Consider the following 16,070-nt stretch of genomic DNA (forward strand, 5'->3'; position numbering starts at 1 on the left):
GGATAATTGTAGGCAGCAATACATATAGATATATATAATAAATATATAGATATATATATATTTTTTTGTTAATAATCCAAGACTGACAAGGTTTTTTTTAGGCATTCATAAGTAAAAATGTAATGTTTTTCCAACTTAACAATCTTTATCCATCGATAATAAATCTAAGCAAACATTATAAAACTTTTTGGAACATGCTGCCAGATGCTGCATATCTAATGAATGTAACATAGCTACAATTTTGCATAGTAACTCTATTGGCAAGCACTGAAGACTGGCAAAACCTGTCCAACATGATGCTGTTAATATATCTGTCCTCAGAGGTATGGTTAATTTGTTTTTAAACCTAACAAATTTTGAATACATTACATTTTTTAAATAAATATTACATAATAGATAAAATTATATATTCTTTATACACACACACATACCTATGTGATATTTCTCTGAGATTCAGATATCGGAAACATGGATTATTTGTGCATGGATTCACATACTTTAATGTCTGAATAATCATGCTATAAGTCTTTTTCTCTTCCACGCACGGGAATATATTAATTATTATTTTATCACCATAAGGTACTGCAATAAATTTTGATTGAATATTTTCAAAATCACGCAATACGAAATATACTTCATATATCCCTGTTTCTGCCAATTTCCAATTTGTAGGTATATAAACTAATCTTGTATTCTTCTCCCTATAAATAACATGCATATTAATTCAGATTGCTAAAGAGAGTTATTTTGTATTTTATATAAATTTATATTACCACTTTAAAGTGTTAGAAGTGGATGATATGGAAAATCCAGATTCTGCTAATAAAACAAACAGTAAGGCAACAAGATAATCGTGATGTGTAGCATTTTTATCCAATTGTTCTAATATTGCACTTAATGATAATGCTTGTATAGAAAATGTACTATCCTCTGCCAATATCGGTTCAGATATATCAACTACCCTATTCAAGGAACGTAATTTTTCCATTTTTTATAAAATGCTAGTACTGCTATACATAAGGCAAATTAATACAATATTTTTTGATAATTTTTCTGCAATGCAATAAAGATTAATATAAAACATTGTATTAAAAAAATTTTTCAATTTTATCTAACACTCAAAATCTAATAATTTAAATATTCAAAATTATTGCTATATTATTACAATAACTTAAATAAAAAGTCAAATAATAGATAATGATACTAAGAAATATATTTATAATTACTGATGAAAATTTAATAAAGTGTACAATCACGAAATTATATCAAGTAATAAAAAGAAAATATATAATTATGTAAAAAAAAAATAAAAAATGTATAAACATACAGCTTAATATTTAAAAATTAAAAAAATTATGACATTTAATTTAGATTGATAGCCAATGAATATGTAACAAACACACAATTAAATACATTTTGAAACAAAGAGAAAGTACAAATCACTCAAATCCTTAAGTAAAAAAGCGATCATAAATTTAATAACGAATAGTATTGAATAATTTCAACTAATTGTAAATTAATAACGTATTATAAAATATAATTTAAAATATATTGCACTCTTTACACTTATTGTCAGTGTCATGTATGTATGCAATAGTGCTGAAATGATAATGAAATTATCTCAATTTCAGTATCTAATGCGTCTCACATAAATTAAGATTCATTGTCAGACTTGGCCATTTTCTGGGTTGGCAAAATATCATACCGGGTGTCGCAAAATTCAATACACAAATCTGGGAAAAATACTCGTCCATTTCATAGATTTGGTCCATGAGAAATATATCTATAAGTTTCTCTCACTATTCCAATCTATGATCTATGATCAGGATGCAGGTGTTGAACACAACCGAGCGCAAAATAAATCTTGAAGTGAGATAATCAAATGATAACCAATGTGAAATGCGTATTATAAATTATGACTTTAATGGAGACTAAAGATGTTCTTGCATTATCCGCTTCAATTTTTACGGTTTTACAATTTCTGGCTGGCGTGTAAGTAATACAATACATATATGCATAACTTTAATATTTATATTCTCATCATATTAAATTTACAATCGCTTCTTTTGCTGAATTTATTTTATTAATGATTTATTTTTTTTCTGCTTGAAAATGTGTTTAACCATATTGTTACATATTGCTATCAATCTATGATTGTTGTATAATTTAATGGTCTTTTAACAAGCTGTGTATTTATACATTTTTTCATGTTTTTTACACAATTATATATATTTTTTATATTTTTTTTACTTGATGTAATTTACACTGTGCATTTTATTAAATTTCAATTAGTAATTATAAATATTTAACAGCATTATTGTTATCTGATCTTAAGATATAATAACATAGTACAAATATTATAGTAACATAGTACAAATTTCTTTATAGTTTAGTGTGCAAGAAGTATATCAGAAATGGTACAACTGGAGATAGCTCATGTTTGGCCTTTATAACATGCTTTATGTCGTATGTATAATGAAAAGAATTGATATATATTTTTCTATGCAACTGTGTGTGTGTGTGCAAAATAAATTTTTAATTATATATTTATTATTACAGTTGTAGTTTATGGCTACGATATGGAGTACTTATTGGAGACTTGTTTATTGTATCTGTAAATATTTTTGGGACAGTATTACAAATATGCTATATGATAATTTATATCTTGTACAGTGTAAAGGGACCGACTATTGTAAAACAGTTTATAGTAGCAATATGCTTTGTTTTACTTATATATTTCTATAGTATTTATCAAGAAGATAAAGTTTTGGCTGCAAAACATATAGGATTTCTTAGTTGCAGTCTGACAGTATTATTTTTTGCATCTCCAATGATTTCACTTGTAAGTACAGAGGAATAAAATCTTTTTATTCACATTTTTAAAATCTCTAATTAAATATATTAAGTAATAAAACTCTATTATTTATATTCATTCAAAATTCTCATTTTGTTTTAAATACTATATATTTATTTAGAATATAAACTTTAAAATGGTAATAAATCTATAATTTTATTATAGGTACAAGTAATAAAAGTAAAAAGCACAGAGAGCTTGCCATTTCCAATCATAATAGCTTCTATGATAGTGTCTTGTCAGTGGTTTGCATATGGATGTTTACTTGGTGATCAATTTATACAAATACCAAATTTTATGGGCTGTGTATTATCAGGTTTTCAACTTTCGTTGTTTTTGATTTATCCAAGTAAACGAACAGATCAAGCCTCCTATTTTATATAGAATATTTATTATAATTTCTACTTTGAAAATTAATAATATTAATGCTATAAAAGATACATCAATAAAAATCAATTAAAATATATCAATTAAATGATATATATAAAATATGATAAGAAATTGTTAAAAACAGTTAAACATTAAAGATATATATTATTCAGTAGATCCGTTATATAAATAATTAAATATAAATGAATAACTTTTGTCACATAAGGTTGTATGTATCTTTATTTTATTTTATTCCTATACTAAGTTCATGTCTCTTACATTATAAATAAGTTTTTTTATATATATTTATACAGTAAATCCTTAAATTTTTGACTTTATTAATTTTGATATTTTTTTATTTATACCTTCACAAGTCCAATAGCATTTTCACTATAGGTTTGATCGTTTTTAAATTCTATTTTATGAACTTATGAATTTATATTAACCTAAAATATGTTTTAAATCTAAGTTTTATTTATAAGACAGAAATTGAAATAAAATTGCAAATCAATATTATTTAATATTCGTTCTTGTAAAGTTTTCATCAGATATTTCTGATATAACGTAAAAAAATTAAAACAAAGACAATATCTCGCATAGAAATGTTAGCATTTGATAATGAAGTTGATAAACATATGTTGATAAACATATGTTTTCTGTACTAAATAAAACACATACATTAATGAATATTTATGCAATATTGAAAATATTTCAACATTAGCAAAAATATGCAATAAGCAGAAAATTAGTTTCCATTAAAACATTCCATCAGATCTTATGAAAGAATATCCCAAATAATATTATTATATAACATAATCATCATAGTTATATCTCATATAGAACTATAATTATTTAATTCAAGGTAATTAAATAACAAGATAAATAAATAAAACAAATTATATTTTATTCATGAAACTCTAGATCTAATATTTGTTATATATTTTTATACAAAGGTTAAATTTTTACTTTTGTCTCAAATAGGAACATATAAGTGAATAGTTTCTCATTTGACAATTTTTCATTTCCGCTCAATTTAAATAATTTATTTTTAATATCCTAAATCTCTTGTTATTTATTGTATTGATATTAAAAATTAAACTGAAAAGAATTATTAATCTTGGATTTTCTCTTAGAATCTGTTCATTCAGGCTTTACCATTCATAATAAAAATTTAAATATCTTTTTTTTTTATTCAGAATAAAATGGTGGCAAATTTAAATGCCGGAAAATTTTGTCATGTTTCGCCATCTAGCGATAAGTCACGGTAAGTAGAGGAACATCTCGCGCGTGCGATTTGTCTATAGAAAATGAATTACTTTTCTATGTGCATCTCTATCCTTACTCTTTCAATAAAGACCCAGTCTAGATATACTATACTACTTATGTCTATGAATGACACCTGGCGTACATTCAAATTCAATATAAGTATAGAATATTGAATGACATGCTGCGCATGCTTATAACATCAGTATTTCATTAATGTAATAGATTTCCTAACCTTTAGAAGCATAGCATTTTCAACATTTAATAACTTTTCATACAATTTTTTATCATTTTATATATATATTATATATATATATATATATATATATATTTATTTATTATTATATATATCATATTGTATTGTATTTTTTATAACATTTTTTGTATAGTTTTATCACGCGACATTTTTACTTTTTAAATCTATTTTCTTGCAAAAAAATATTAATGAAGCGTATTTTTGTTGAAATTTAAGTTGAAATTTAGTCAAATTAAATACTCGCCAATAAATTATAATGTTAAGTATCCAGTGTTTATGCATTCGTGTAAAACGTATAATGTGTGCACAAGTGTCATCAAAGTTTTATGCAACAACTGTAAATCATCCTACAGCAGGAATAATAGGTGAATATATAAAAAGAATAATAACATTACTGCATTAATATTGACATTTTAACAATTATTCACTAATGACATTTATACATTTCTAGTTATCGGAGATGAAATATTGAAAGGACAAGTAAAAGATACAAATTCATATTACATGTGTAATCTATTATATAAATGTGGTATTAAAGTGAAAAAGGTAACAAATTTAATCTTCTGCAACATATTATCAGATATATTTTATAAATGTTGTAATATACAGAAGAGGATTTATTTTTCATATGAGCAATTTATAATATGAGCAATCTGTTTTTTGTAGATCTCTGTTATAGGTGATAATATTGAAGAAATTTCAAAAGAGATTAGAGATATCTCCAACAAATATACCTATGTCATAACATCAGGTGGAATTGGACCAACACATGATGATGTTACATATGAAGGTGACTATTATATTTAAATAAATATAATAATGTATTACAATTACGTACAAATATTTTAATGTATCATAATTTATATAGGTCTTGCTAAAGCTTTCAATGATAAATTACATTATCATCCCAAATTAGTTGATATAATAAAATATCAATTTGGGATTAATGATCCTTCATCCCTCGCTTATAAAATGGCTCAAATTCCTCAGAAAGCATCTTTAAAGTTTGGTTTGAATCCAAGCACAGACAAACCAAATACTTATCCATATGTTGTATTAGAAAATGTATATGTTTTTCCTGGCTCACCTGTATTTTTTGAAAAGTCCTTCCAAAGCTTGTATCAGGTAAATGTTTTAATGAAAACTATTGAAAAATTTTTTCTTAATTTATATTTGTTTTAGGAATTGCTATCAATAAGTAAGAAATTCATAAAAGAGGAATTATTTATTAATGCTAGGGAACATATATTTGTAAATGCTTTATCAACTGTAGTAAAAGAATTTCCCAATGTTACTTTTGGTTCTTATCCTGTGAACAATTGCAGGTAATACAGGATAGAAAATTATACTATAAATAAAGCCATTAAAATTTTATTTTTATATTTCAATATTAAGAATATATTGATTAATTTTTAGAAATATTAAATATATTGACTAATTTTTAGAATTTAAAAAATATAATAGATGTGTCAAATAAATATAATATTTTTTTATATAGATTTAAGCTAGTATATTTTTAACAAAACTCTTAGTGAGAGATATTTTTATTTTGAAATATTAATGAAGTACAAACATAAGATATATTATAGATATTTTAAAGCGTTCGTGACTATAGAGAGTGATAATGAAAGCAATGTCCAAAAAGCAAAACAAAGATTCTACAAGTTAAATCCTGCAGATATTTTCGTAGATTTTGACCGGACGCCACATATAGATTGTATTACAAAGTATAATAAATTTCTTCAAAGTTGTTTACGTCCATCGATTTACGAGCAATCGCTCGAAAAGCTTAGGTAAAGAAAATTGATATACATTTTAAATCTAAGTATATTATAATGTTACATTGAATAACAATTTCCATGAAAATGTGCATAGACAATTGTATCAGAATTTCAACCACGTTTCAATACATATTGATGGTAATATAGAATCAAGTATCATTATTCATCTTGCTTACATATGTAAAACTCAGTTACATATCAATAATAAAAAGTTACAAGTGGTTTACTTTAAAGAGAAACAATCAACTGATCTAGAAGAATTCATCGAGGAAATGATTGATAAGTAATAATCGAAAACATCTAATTAACATTTAAATCAATATTATACAATAACTGCATTTTTATTTTTGATAAAAATTGAATTATGTATTTCCTAGATATAATTTAGCAATGTATATTGTGGAAGCTGCGCCTGATAAAAGGATAGATAAATTAATATTTATGCAACCGCAGTTACGAACGCTATTAATCGGCAAAATCAAAGAAGTTGAAAAAAATGAAGTTAACTATAATTCTAACATGAATAATGACCAATTGCAAATCTGTAATCTTTTACATAAGTGGACAAACGAAGATTTATGGGTTTTAGCTTCGTCTTTGTATCTGCCATATAAATCGGCGGCTTAAAAAAATGGTAAGAGGGAATTATATTTTAAATACTGTAAAAAAAATTAAAATATATGAGCGATATAATCAGAAATATGATTAATCAAGTTACATAATCCAGAAAAATTACGATAATGATATAATAATAAATATATATGGGACACAACTCGTAATCGAAATTTAGTAGCATGATATAAGAGCATCGTGCGAGTTGCACGTCGCTAATAGCAAATATTAAATCATATTATGAATCTGATTTCAGAATTTCCGAAATTTGAAAATGTCTCTGACCGGATATCATATAATATTCGCAAGAACGATGCACGTGAATAAAAGCAACTTAGTATTGTCTACGTGCATTTTCGATATGTCTGCTTAGCCATCCGAGCGAAACTGGAATGTACATGGAAAAGAGAAGTAGGAAAAGGGAATGGGAGAATTGTGGGGGGGTGGGGTGAAACTGAGGTATCTCGCGAGGGTATGAGCGAACTACAAGCTCGTATTACACATTTTTCAGTCGAAGAAAAGCCGGCTGGTTGGAAAGAGAAACATCCTTAGCCTCTTCCATTACTCTTTTATCATTTTTGTTCCATTCTTTTGAAATTTCATTCCGAGTTAAATTATTTCCACTCTTATTTGTCAGAGCTTTAAAAATAGAACAAGTTACGGTATTTTATTGATGACTATCACGTTACATCGCGAGTGCCCAATCCATTTTATTCAAGCTTGTATTTTGTTGGCATCATTTGTGTTTCATAGAAACAACGAAAGTAAAAAATTAATAATTTTATGCAAAACATCTTTCTAACGATAAATGGTAAAATATGCATTAATATATATGCGTGCGCATATGCATAGACGTCGCAGTACATATTCAGAATGAGAAAAGAGATGCCGAGATAGTACTGGAGATAGAAGAAAGGGAACGAATGTATATTTCCAGAACAAATATTTACGCAAAATAGGTATAAAAAGAATGTGTTTTCTGTTTGATTTGCGACTGTATTTTTCTTTCCGATTCAATAGTCCTCTGTTCTTCTTCCCTCGCCCTTGCCACCATCACTCAAGCAACCACCCAACCACTCACTTACTCTCGACTAGCTCTCCCCTCTTTTGCACATTTCCTCTCGCGGATTCTCTGTGCTCGCGTTTGCGTAGGCGGACAAAAGATGAAGAGAAGGGAAAATTTTATGAGCAGAGAGGTGAAATTATATATATATATATATATATATATATATATATATATATATATCTGTGTGTGTGTGTGTCTATGTATGTATGTGTGTATGCATGTATGTGTGTATGTATATATATATATATATATATATATATATATATATATATATATATAATCGAGTGTTTTATAAATTTTAATTGATACTTTTTTTACATGTGTCAAAAAATGTGAAAATAAATTTATTTTTTGAAATTTACATTATTCAATTAAAATTTAGCATCTCTTGAGATTTACAATTTGTATGTATGTGTATGTGTATATATATTACATAATTATTTATCTACTTATTACTGTATCTAATAACTTATTCATTATTTCATTATTCTTGACTCGGTAATTCAAGAAATAATAAAATAATTCAAGATTTTTTAAATAATTCATTTACTTTTATAAGTCTTTTTTTAATTCAATTATGGCTTTTATTTTAAACTTTTATTCTCATATCTTATTCATATTAGCTAAAATACTCTATCTTGATAACTATGAGTCAGACCAACTTCGAGTTTCTCGCGATTCTCTTCAAGCCTCGTGTGATGCGATAGTTGCTATTATACATCAGCTAAGCTTTTCATCTAAGCCAACCAAAGTCCATGTCTAATCCAATAATAATCCCTTCAATATTTCAACAAATTTTGCTAATTATTCTTTATCATTTTGCGCTCTTTCATCAGACAAATTTTAGAGCAACTGTCGAGCCGTTTATTCGTTTATTTATCTCAAAATATAATATAATATAATATACCAGAGAAAGAAAGAAGAAAAGAAACTTATAAGTATGTATGAATGTAACGAACACTTTCATGTCGAATGCTTGAATATTTTGATGCTATTTACAATATTCCGAACACGGAGATTTTTCTCAGAATATATATTACCAGCGTTGATCTCGGTGAATAAGCTTTCCACGCGATATGGAGAACATGCGGATGCGCTTACACGTACTTGGAAAATTTAGATTTCATAAATTTTCTATGATACGTGTGCATATTGCCTATCTATCAAAAGTTTATCTGATCGTATGTTTAGTAACGTATATATATATATATATATATATATATATATATATATATATATATGTGTGAAAAATATGGCATATCCACTTGTATGAAATGACAGATTGCGCGCGGGGAGGTAGGAGGAGCGAGAGTGAAAGATAATTATATGTTATTCTTTTCTTGGATTCCGCATTATATAATAATACTTAAAAATTGCATACTTTAGAATTTATATTTTGAAACTTTAGATCAATTATACTAACAATGATCTCAGATAACAGATAAAATATCAATAAATCGAGCCTTGATGTAGCCTGAAATATAGATAAAAAGAGAGGAAAAACATAATTAATAATTTCATAGGCGTGAATGAGAGAAAGAAAGTATTATTAGACATATTTCTTTTATCTCTGCTTTATTTTATAATTAGTTAGAATATTGCAAACAAGTGTAAAGATATAAAAGGCATATAAAAATACACAGATAGTAAGCGAGTCGATATTTTTTTATTTGCTTACTGCGTCTTATTATCGATCTATGAATACATGTTGACTATGATTGATTGATTTCCTTAGTGCTTACATTTTTATATTTATCATGCTCATTTTTATATTTATCATGCCTTTATGATATAGAATATCCAACTATTTGCTTATTTATCTTAAATTTTATATAAAACAGATATTAGTGTATATTATATATGATATTTCTTCTTTTGTCTTCATCATAAAAAAATGTTAAAATTAATTTTAATTGATTTAATGTATATTAATTTCGAAAATTTTTATCTTGAGTGATAATAATAATCTTAAGTGATAATATCGTATAATTAAAAATTATTACAATAAAAAAAAATCGAGCGAATAGTGAGCGGATGTGAGATTAATTATTGCATCAAAAAATTATGATGAATCATTATCGATAAGTATAATCGAAACAATCTTCGCATTGTTTAATAATAATTGAAAATATTACAACGCGCAAATTAAAATTTGCTCAGACAGAAGTACTTTCATTGAAACAATTGATAGAAGCAAATGCGCGAGGATTTAAGTATAATTGGTTTGAACGCGATTTAGTCAAGTCGAAGGTTTGATCGCGTGCCATGCTGTTATCGATTCCTTTCTACCACTCTTATCCCCTCTTCACCGCTACCTATTTTCCCACTTGCCTTCCCTCCTTCGCTTAGACTACGTTCCACTTGGCGATCGTAACGCTTGTAGGATTATATCATCTTTGTTGGTCACTGAAAGTTAAACAAAGACAGGTGGTACTCGCAAACATTGTGATGGCCAAATGGAACGTAGTATTACACGTTATTATTACTCGTCTTTGCGTAATCATCAACCAATTTCCTTCGTACATGATGCTCAATGATTTCTCACTAATCATCATTTAATAATGTGTTAATTTATCTGCGAATATAAAAACATTAAAAAAAATTTTCATAACAAGTTCAATTCCTTTTACGCAAATTTTCATCATCGACATGCAATAAATCAATCATAATAATAAATTAATTATTCATAATAATACAAGAAATTAATTAGTATAAGAATTTTTTATCAACCATTCTTGTGTGTATAATATATTAATCTTTTAAATGATTATTAGATCTAGAAGATCCATATATAAATCGTGACAAAGTTTAAAGCAGAATTTTATTTATAATTTTACGTGTAACATAACAGATTACACACCTCGTAAAAAACAATATATATATATATATATATATATATATATATATATATATTAACATAAATATATATTACTATTATAAATATATATACATGTAAAATATGTCCATGTATATTCTTTTAATATTTACACGTAGAAAAAATAATAACAAATTGCTAATTGAAAACAATTAGAAAAATAATTCTTGCATTTTTTAGGCAAAATATGATAATGTTAAGTAACAAGAATTGTATCTCTTTTTTTGAAAATTTACACGTAAGACGCAATCTAGACATAAATAATGTGAGATAACACTTCTTATATTTACGTGAGAAATTTTATTTCGTCTTGATTGCTTGTCACTATACCAATATTGATCGTCCAAATTTTATGAAATTTTCAATTTTGTCTAATCCGTCTATCTCTGCCGAAAAGTATGACAATAATGAAAGATGACTTCGCTGTCTAAGAACGCAAATAGTAAGGACTTTGAAACGTTCATCTGAGGATAGAAGAAAAACATGACACGTCATTAGAGAACAAGCGAGAGGAAGAGACATCAAGGGAAGCAAAGGATCCGGGTCAGGGGTGGTGGCCACACGAATGGCGGTGGTGAGGCGACGAGACGAGACGAGGTGAAGCGAGGCGAGACGAGGTACGACGATGGTGACGATGGTCGCGTGCTGGTCGCGTGCCGGAGGCGGAGCCAAGCTCCACTGCTCCGCGTGCCACCCTCAACCCCACAATCCTGCGATTCTCTGCTCTGCCACTATACCCCCCGTGCGCTTCCACGTCGGTTATTGATTCCCCCGGGTAGGTACCCCCACGGGGTGCTAAAGTGGGATGGGAGCAGGACGCGATGGGTAGAGATGAAGCGGCGCGTTCTGGGAAGAATACGGAAACAACGGGACGCCTTCAAATTGCAATAACCAGCACTGGCAATTACTTTTTCTCTTTCTCTCTCTTCTTCTTTCCTCTTTTTCTCTCTTTTCTTTCCTCTCTTTTTATCTTGTCTTTCATTTTTTTTACTTCCCCCCTTTATTCCCTTTCTCTTTCATTTTTCTTCTTTTTCTCTCCTTTCCTTTCTTTTTATTTCTCTCTTTTTCTTTATCTTTTCTTCCTATTCCCTCTTTTCTGTCTCTCGTTTCTGTCCTCCTCATTCATCTTTCCTTTTCATCTCTCCTTTCTTCCTCAATATTGCCTTTTTTCTTACGTTTCTTATGTTTCTTTTTTTCTTTTTTTTTCTCTGATTTTTCTTTTCTCTTTCTGTCTCTACTATCCACGATTTTTTGTTTTCTTTTTTTTCTTCCATCTCTAGCATCTTTTTTCCTCTTCTCCTTCTTGTTTTTTTCTTTTTTCCTCTTTCGCTTCTCTTCTCCTTCCTATTCTTTTCCTAACATTTCTATTTATTTTCTCCCTTTATTTTCCCTTCTTTCCATCCTCTTATTTTTTTCGTTTTACTTTTTTGCTCTTTTCTTTCTTTTTCTTTCTTCTTTCTCTTTTTCATTCTCTTTTTACATTTTTCTTGCTTTATCTATTTTTTCCTTTCTTTTCTCTACTTGCCTTCCTTTTTCTTTTCTTTTTTTCTTCTTCCCTTCTCTCTTCTTATTTATAATTAAAAGTAAGATCACCGTAAATAAAAAAAAATAATATAGTAAGAAGAGAAATAAAATCAGAAGAAAGCGATAAATACTGAAAAAAATGAAGAGAAAGAGAGATAGCACCAAATATATATAAGAACACAGACATATGTACAACGATGTATACCTAATACAAAGAGAAACAAGACAGGGTGGATAGAAAGCTTGATAGGTTACGATGAGAGGAAGAGAGGTTTGGAAGGAGGGTGAGTTTCTGAAGGAGTTGTAGATGGTTGAGGTAAGGTAGAGGATGGAAAGAGCGCGATGGGTATAGAAAGAACCCATGGAAGAATATTGCCTGCAGCTTTATGGCTCTTAGAAGACATAGACTTTTACGATTATTAATCTCTCATTTTTCTGTTTTTTATAGATCCGTTCACTTCTGTAGTCTCTTCCAAAATAATGTCCAACAAATAATTCATGATATGATCCATATGATAAGAGTTGTTTGATGATAAAATGAATTTGGCTAATAAAGATTTAAATTCAGTTAACATAATATTTTTTATGTCTGTTTCTCTTCTTCTCTTTCTTTCTCCCCACGTAATAAAATTTAGTATTATATAGGATAGTAATTAATATTACATAGGATGTTTTCCAAAATTTATAAATTAAAATACTATAATAGAAATATTAATTATTAAAAATATTTGCAATTTTTCAAAAAATTAGCTATTGAAGTACTTGCAATTTTTTATTTCAAACATTTCTTAAGACATAAAAATTAAAAAATTAAGATTAAGTTAGTCAATTACAATTACCTATTTATTAGATAGTTGAATTGTATATGCATTACTAATCTCGGAAAAAAGTTTGTATATAATTAAATATAAAAATATGTATAATTATATATAAAATGTTTATACATATATAAAAGATAATGTACATTACTATTTTAATTATATTTTTAATATGTACATATTATTCTTTTTATACATATGGAGAGATAAAGATTATACAAGAGAAAAAAAGATATATTTTATATATAATTATCGAGTATTTTCCACGCCAAATGAGCAATTTTCTTTCGTCGATGTCATTGAATTTAATAATCTTGTGGCAGGAAGAGCAGTATTCAATGGCTCAAATAATTGTGCATCATATCAGATCTCTCGTGATTGTCAAGCTATCATAGACATTCCATCAAGCGACGTTGGCGTACAGCAATCGATAAAATCGTTTATAATATAGGTTTATATATAAACAGATTTTTATTTTTAAAAATATAGAAAAATATTTATGTAGGAAGCCTAAAAGAAGTACTTTTTTCCTCAAAATGTCTTTTTTCGATGAGTGATTTTGAATCAAAATATGATTATGTTGAAAAAAATATTGAAATTTTTTTCAGATTATCGAGATAATATTTTTTTAAACATAGTTTAAAATTTAGTAATAAATTAATAAATTAATAAATTTAATAATCATTGTCACTTATTTTAAATAGTATTATAAGACGATCACAACAGTAAATTCAACAACATTCGCAATGCGGAGCAAGTAATACAAACATAAAATTTTGTTTATACGTGTTATAAATTTGTTAGTGCGCCTAATAAAAAGAACGCAGTACGGAATTTTATCAAGAGGACAGAAAATACTTGCATTATTTTCATGCGAAAATGTTGTTTGCATATCTGTAATGATGTAGAGATAAATAGAATCGCTATAGCATAAAAAGCAAGAAAAACATGCACATTTACATAAAATGCTGGCATGACCCTGCACTCTTCAATAATGCTAAACCGATATTTTAAGTTATGAAAGAATATAAAGTTTAATCATATTTAAAAAAAATTATCCTGATCTGTAAAAAAAATAAAAATTCCTTTAAATATATTTTTAATCGTATTTTGACCCGGAACAAATCATTCATCTATAAAAGGCATTTTGAGTCAGAAAGTACATGTTTCTTAAGCTTTATAACTATATGTGTAAAAATCTATAAATCGAAGTTATTGGAGATTTTATCGTATATCAATGTCACTTGAAGAATGCCTTTGATAGCTTTTAATAATCAAACACAGAGACTTGATATGATGCACAAATTACTACTTGTATCATTGAATACTACCACTTGAATACTTCCACAAGCTCATTAAATTTACAACATCAACGGAAAAAAGTTGCTCACTTTGGCATGGGATTCCTCCTATACGCATATATATTTTTATTTTGAATAAACTTTTTTAATACTAGTATGACTCATACGATTAGACGTCTGAATATAGTGCGTGTGACTAGCTTTAAATTTTTATTTAAAAAACTACTTAATAATAATAAAAATAAATATAAATAATAATAAAAAATAATTAATAATATTAATAAAAAATTACAAATACTTTTATTACTTAATTTTTCTACAATTTTTCTGTTATAATATTTCGATTCGTGAATTATATTTAACTATTTTAGGACACCATATATAGACATTGATTTATATTAAGTTGATCAAGAATTCCAACAATTAGCGACAATAATTAACATCAATCACTAAATGATTAATGGAGATGAAGAATGTGAATAATTTGTCTGATTATGAATTTAATAATGATGATGTATCATTATGTTATATATAATTAGGGTCCATATAGCCATAATATTACGATTTATAATGACAAGTAATTTTAAGATTAAACTTGCATGCACGTTAATAATAAAGATATTATCAAATGTAAGATATTTTTAAAATTGAGACCTTTGGCCTCTGTAATTTGTAAAGCATTTATGGATTTATGTTTATATAATATATACTGCGTAGAATATGCTGGTAAAGTTTGGCTTGTTGGAAACAATTTATATATAATCTGATAGGATGGAAGATATTACAAGAGATACATGATGATATGGATGGAAACAACAGAAAAAAGAAAACGATTTAAATTATTCAATTTGTAATTATACAACAATTTGCTCGCAATATTAGTTTAAAGACAATAATTTCATAAATTTGAATGTGATGCAAATTAATTTATTAATGCAATTATTAATACAATTTATTTATAATTATTTTATAGATTCGATAATAACTATTAAAGTGCAATTTAAAATATAAATATAAATATATATCTGTTTTCATTTATATATTCATTGTCTTAAAATATTGAATATACGGTACATATTCTTTATTGTAATTTTTAGTGATAAAAATATAAAAAAGTTGTATAAGTGGAAATGTTTACGTTACAAAAGTTATTTAATTTTCTTCAATACATGTACAAATCTAACACTTGAAAGACTTTAAGTGGCTCTGTGTTTTTATTTTGTATGAATAAAAAAAGTATTAGAGAAAAACGCATACAATATAAAAATATTATTTATTAAAATTACGCCAGAAAAATCTTTCAAATATTCTGTTTATCTAGAATTTTGAAATAATACTTGGGAAAAATATC

The 16,070-nt window shown here is 26.8% G+C and overlaps 3 protein-coding genes across 4 annotated transcripts; 2 read left to right on the forward strand and 1 right to left on the reverse strand.

The window, feature by feature from the left end:
* Nucleotides 1–7: 7 nt before the first annotated feature.
* LOC105259032 (hypothetical protein) lies at nucleotides 8–1,680 on the reverse strand. Of its 2 annotated transcripts, none has more exons than XM_011270714.3 (4): nucleotides 1,565–1,680; nucleotides 777–1,053; nucleotides 432–701; nucleotides 8–346 (listed from the first exon to the last, which is right to left on the reverse strand). In XM_011270714.3, the coding sequence occupies exons 2-4, from the start codon at nucleotides 986–988 to the stop codon at nucleotides 136–138; spliced, it is 693 nt and encodes a 230-aa protein (XP_011269016.1). In that variant the 5' UTR covers nucleotides 989–1,053; nucleotides 1,565–1,680; the 3' UTR covers nucleotides 8–135. The 2 variants fall into 2 exon arrangements, with proteins under 2 accessions (XP_011269016.1, XP_011269015.1); XM_011270713.3 differs by having other exon boundaries at nucleotides 53–346; nucleotides 774–1,053; nucleotides 1,565–1,673.
* Nucleotides 1,681–1,723: 43 nt separating this feature from the next.
* Nucleotides 1,724–3,264, forward strand: LOC105259031 (sugar transporter SWEET1). The gene is made up of 4 exons (XM_011270712.3): nucleotides 1,724–1,992; nucleotides 2,389–2,466; nucleotides 2,560–2,842; nucleotides 3,020–3,264. Exons 1-4 carry the CDS (start codon nucleotides 1,916–1,918, stop codon nucleotides 3,236–3,238), a joined length of 657 nt encoding a protein of 218 aa, XP_011269014.1. The 5' UTR covers nucleotides 1,724–1,915; the 3' UTR covers nucleotides 3,239–3,264.
* A 1,650-nt stretch (nucleotides 3,265–4,914) lies between these two features.
* On the forward strand, nucleotides 4,915–8,329 carry LOC105259033 (FAD synthase). Its single transcript, XM_011270715.3, has 9 exons — nucleotides 4,915–5,107; nucleotides 5,194–5,288; nucleotides 5,409–5,532; nucleotides 5,611–5,867; nucleotides 5,925–6,067; nucleotides 6,332–6,535; nucleotides 6,618–6,806; nucleotides 6,901–7,157; nucleotides 7,392–8,329. Exons 1-8 carry the CDS (start codon nucleotides 4,999–5,001, stop codon nucleotides 7,148–7,150), a joined length of 1,371 nt encoding a protein of 456 aa, XP_011269017.1. The 5' UTR covers nucleotides 4,915–4,998; the 3' UTR covers nucleotides 7,151–7,157; nucleotides 7,392–8,329.
* The last annotated feature ends 7,741 nt before the right edge of the window (nucleotides 8,330–16,070 follow it).

The sequence above is a fragment of the Camponotus floridanus genome, unplaced genomic scaffold (assembly GCF_003227725.1).
Source record: "Camponotus floridanus strain SB8 unplaced genomic scaffold, Cflo_v7.5 scaffold12, whole genome shotgun sequence".
NCBI lineage: Eukaryota > Metazoa > Arthropoda > Insecta > Hymenoptera > Formicidae > Camponotus > Camponotus floridanus.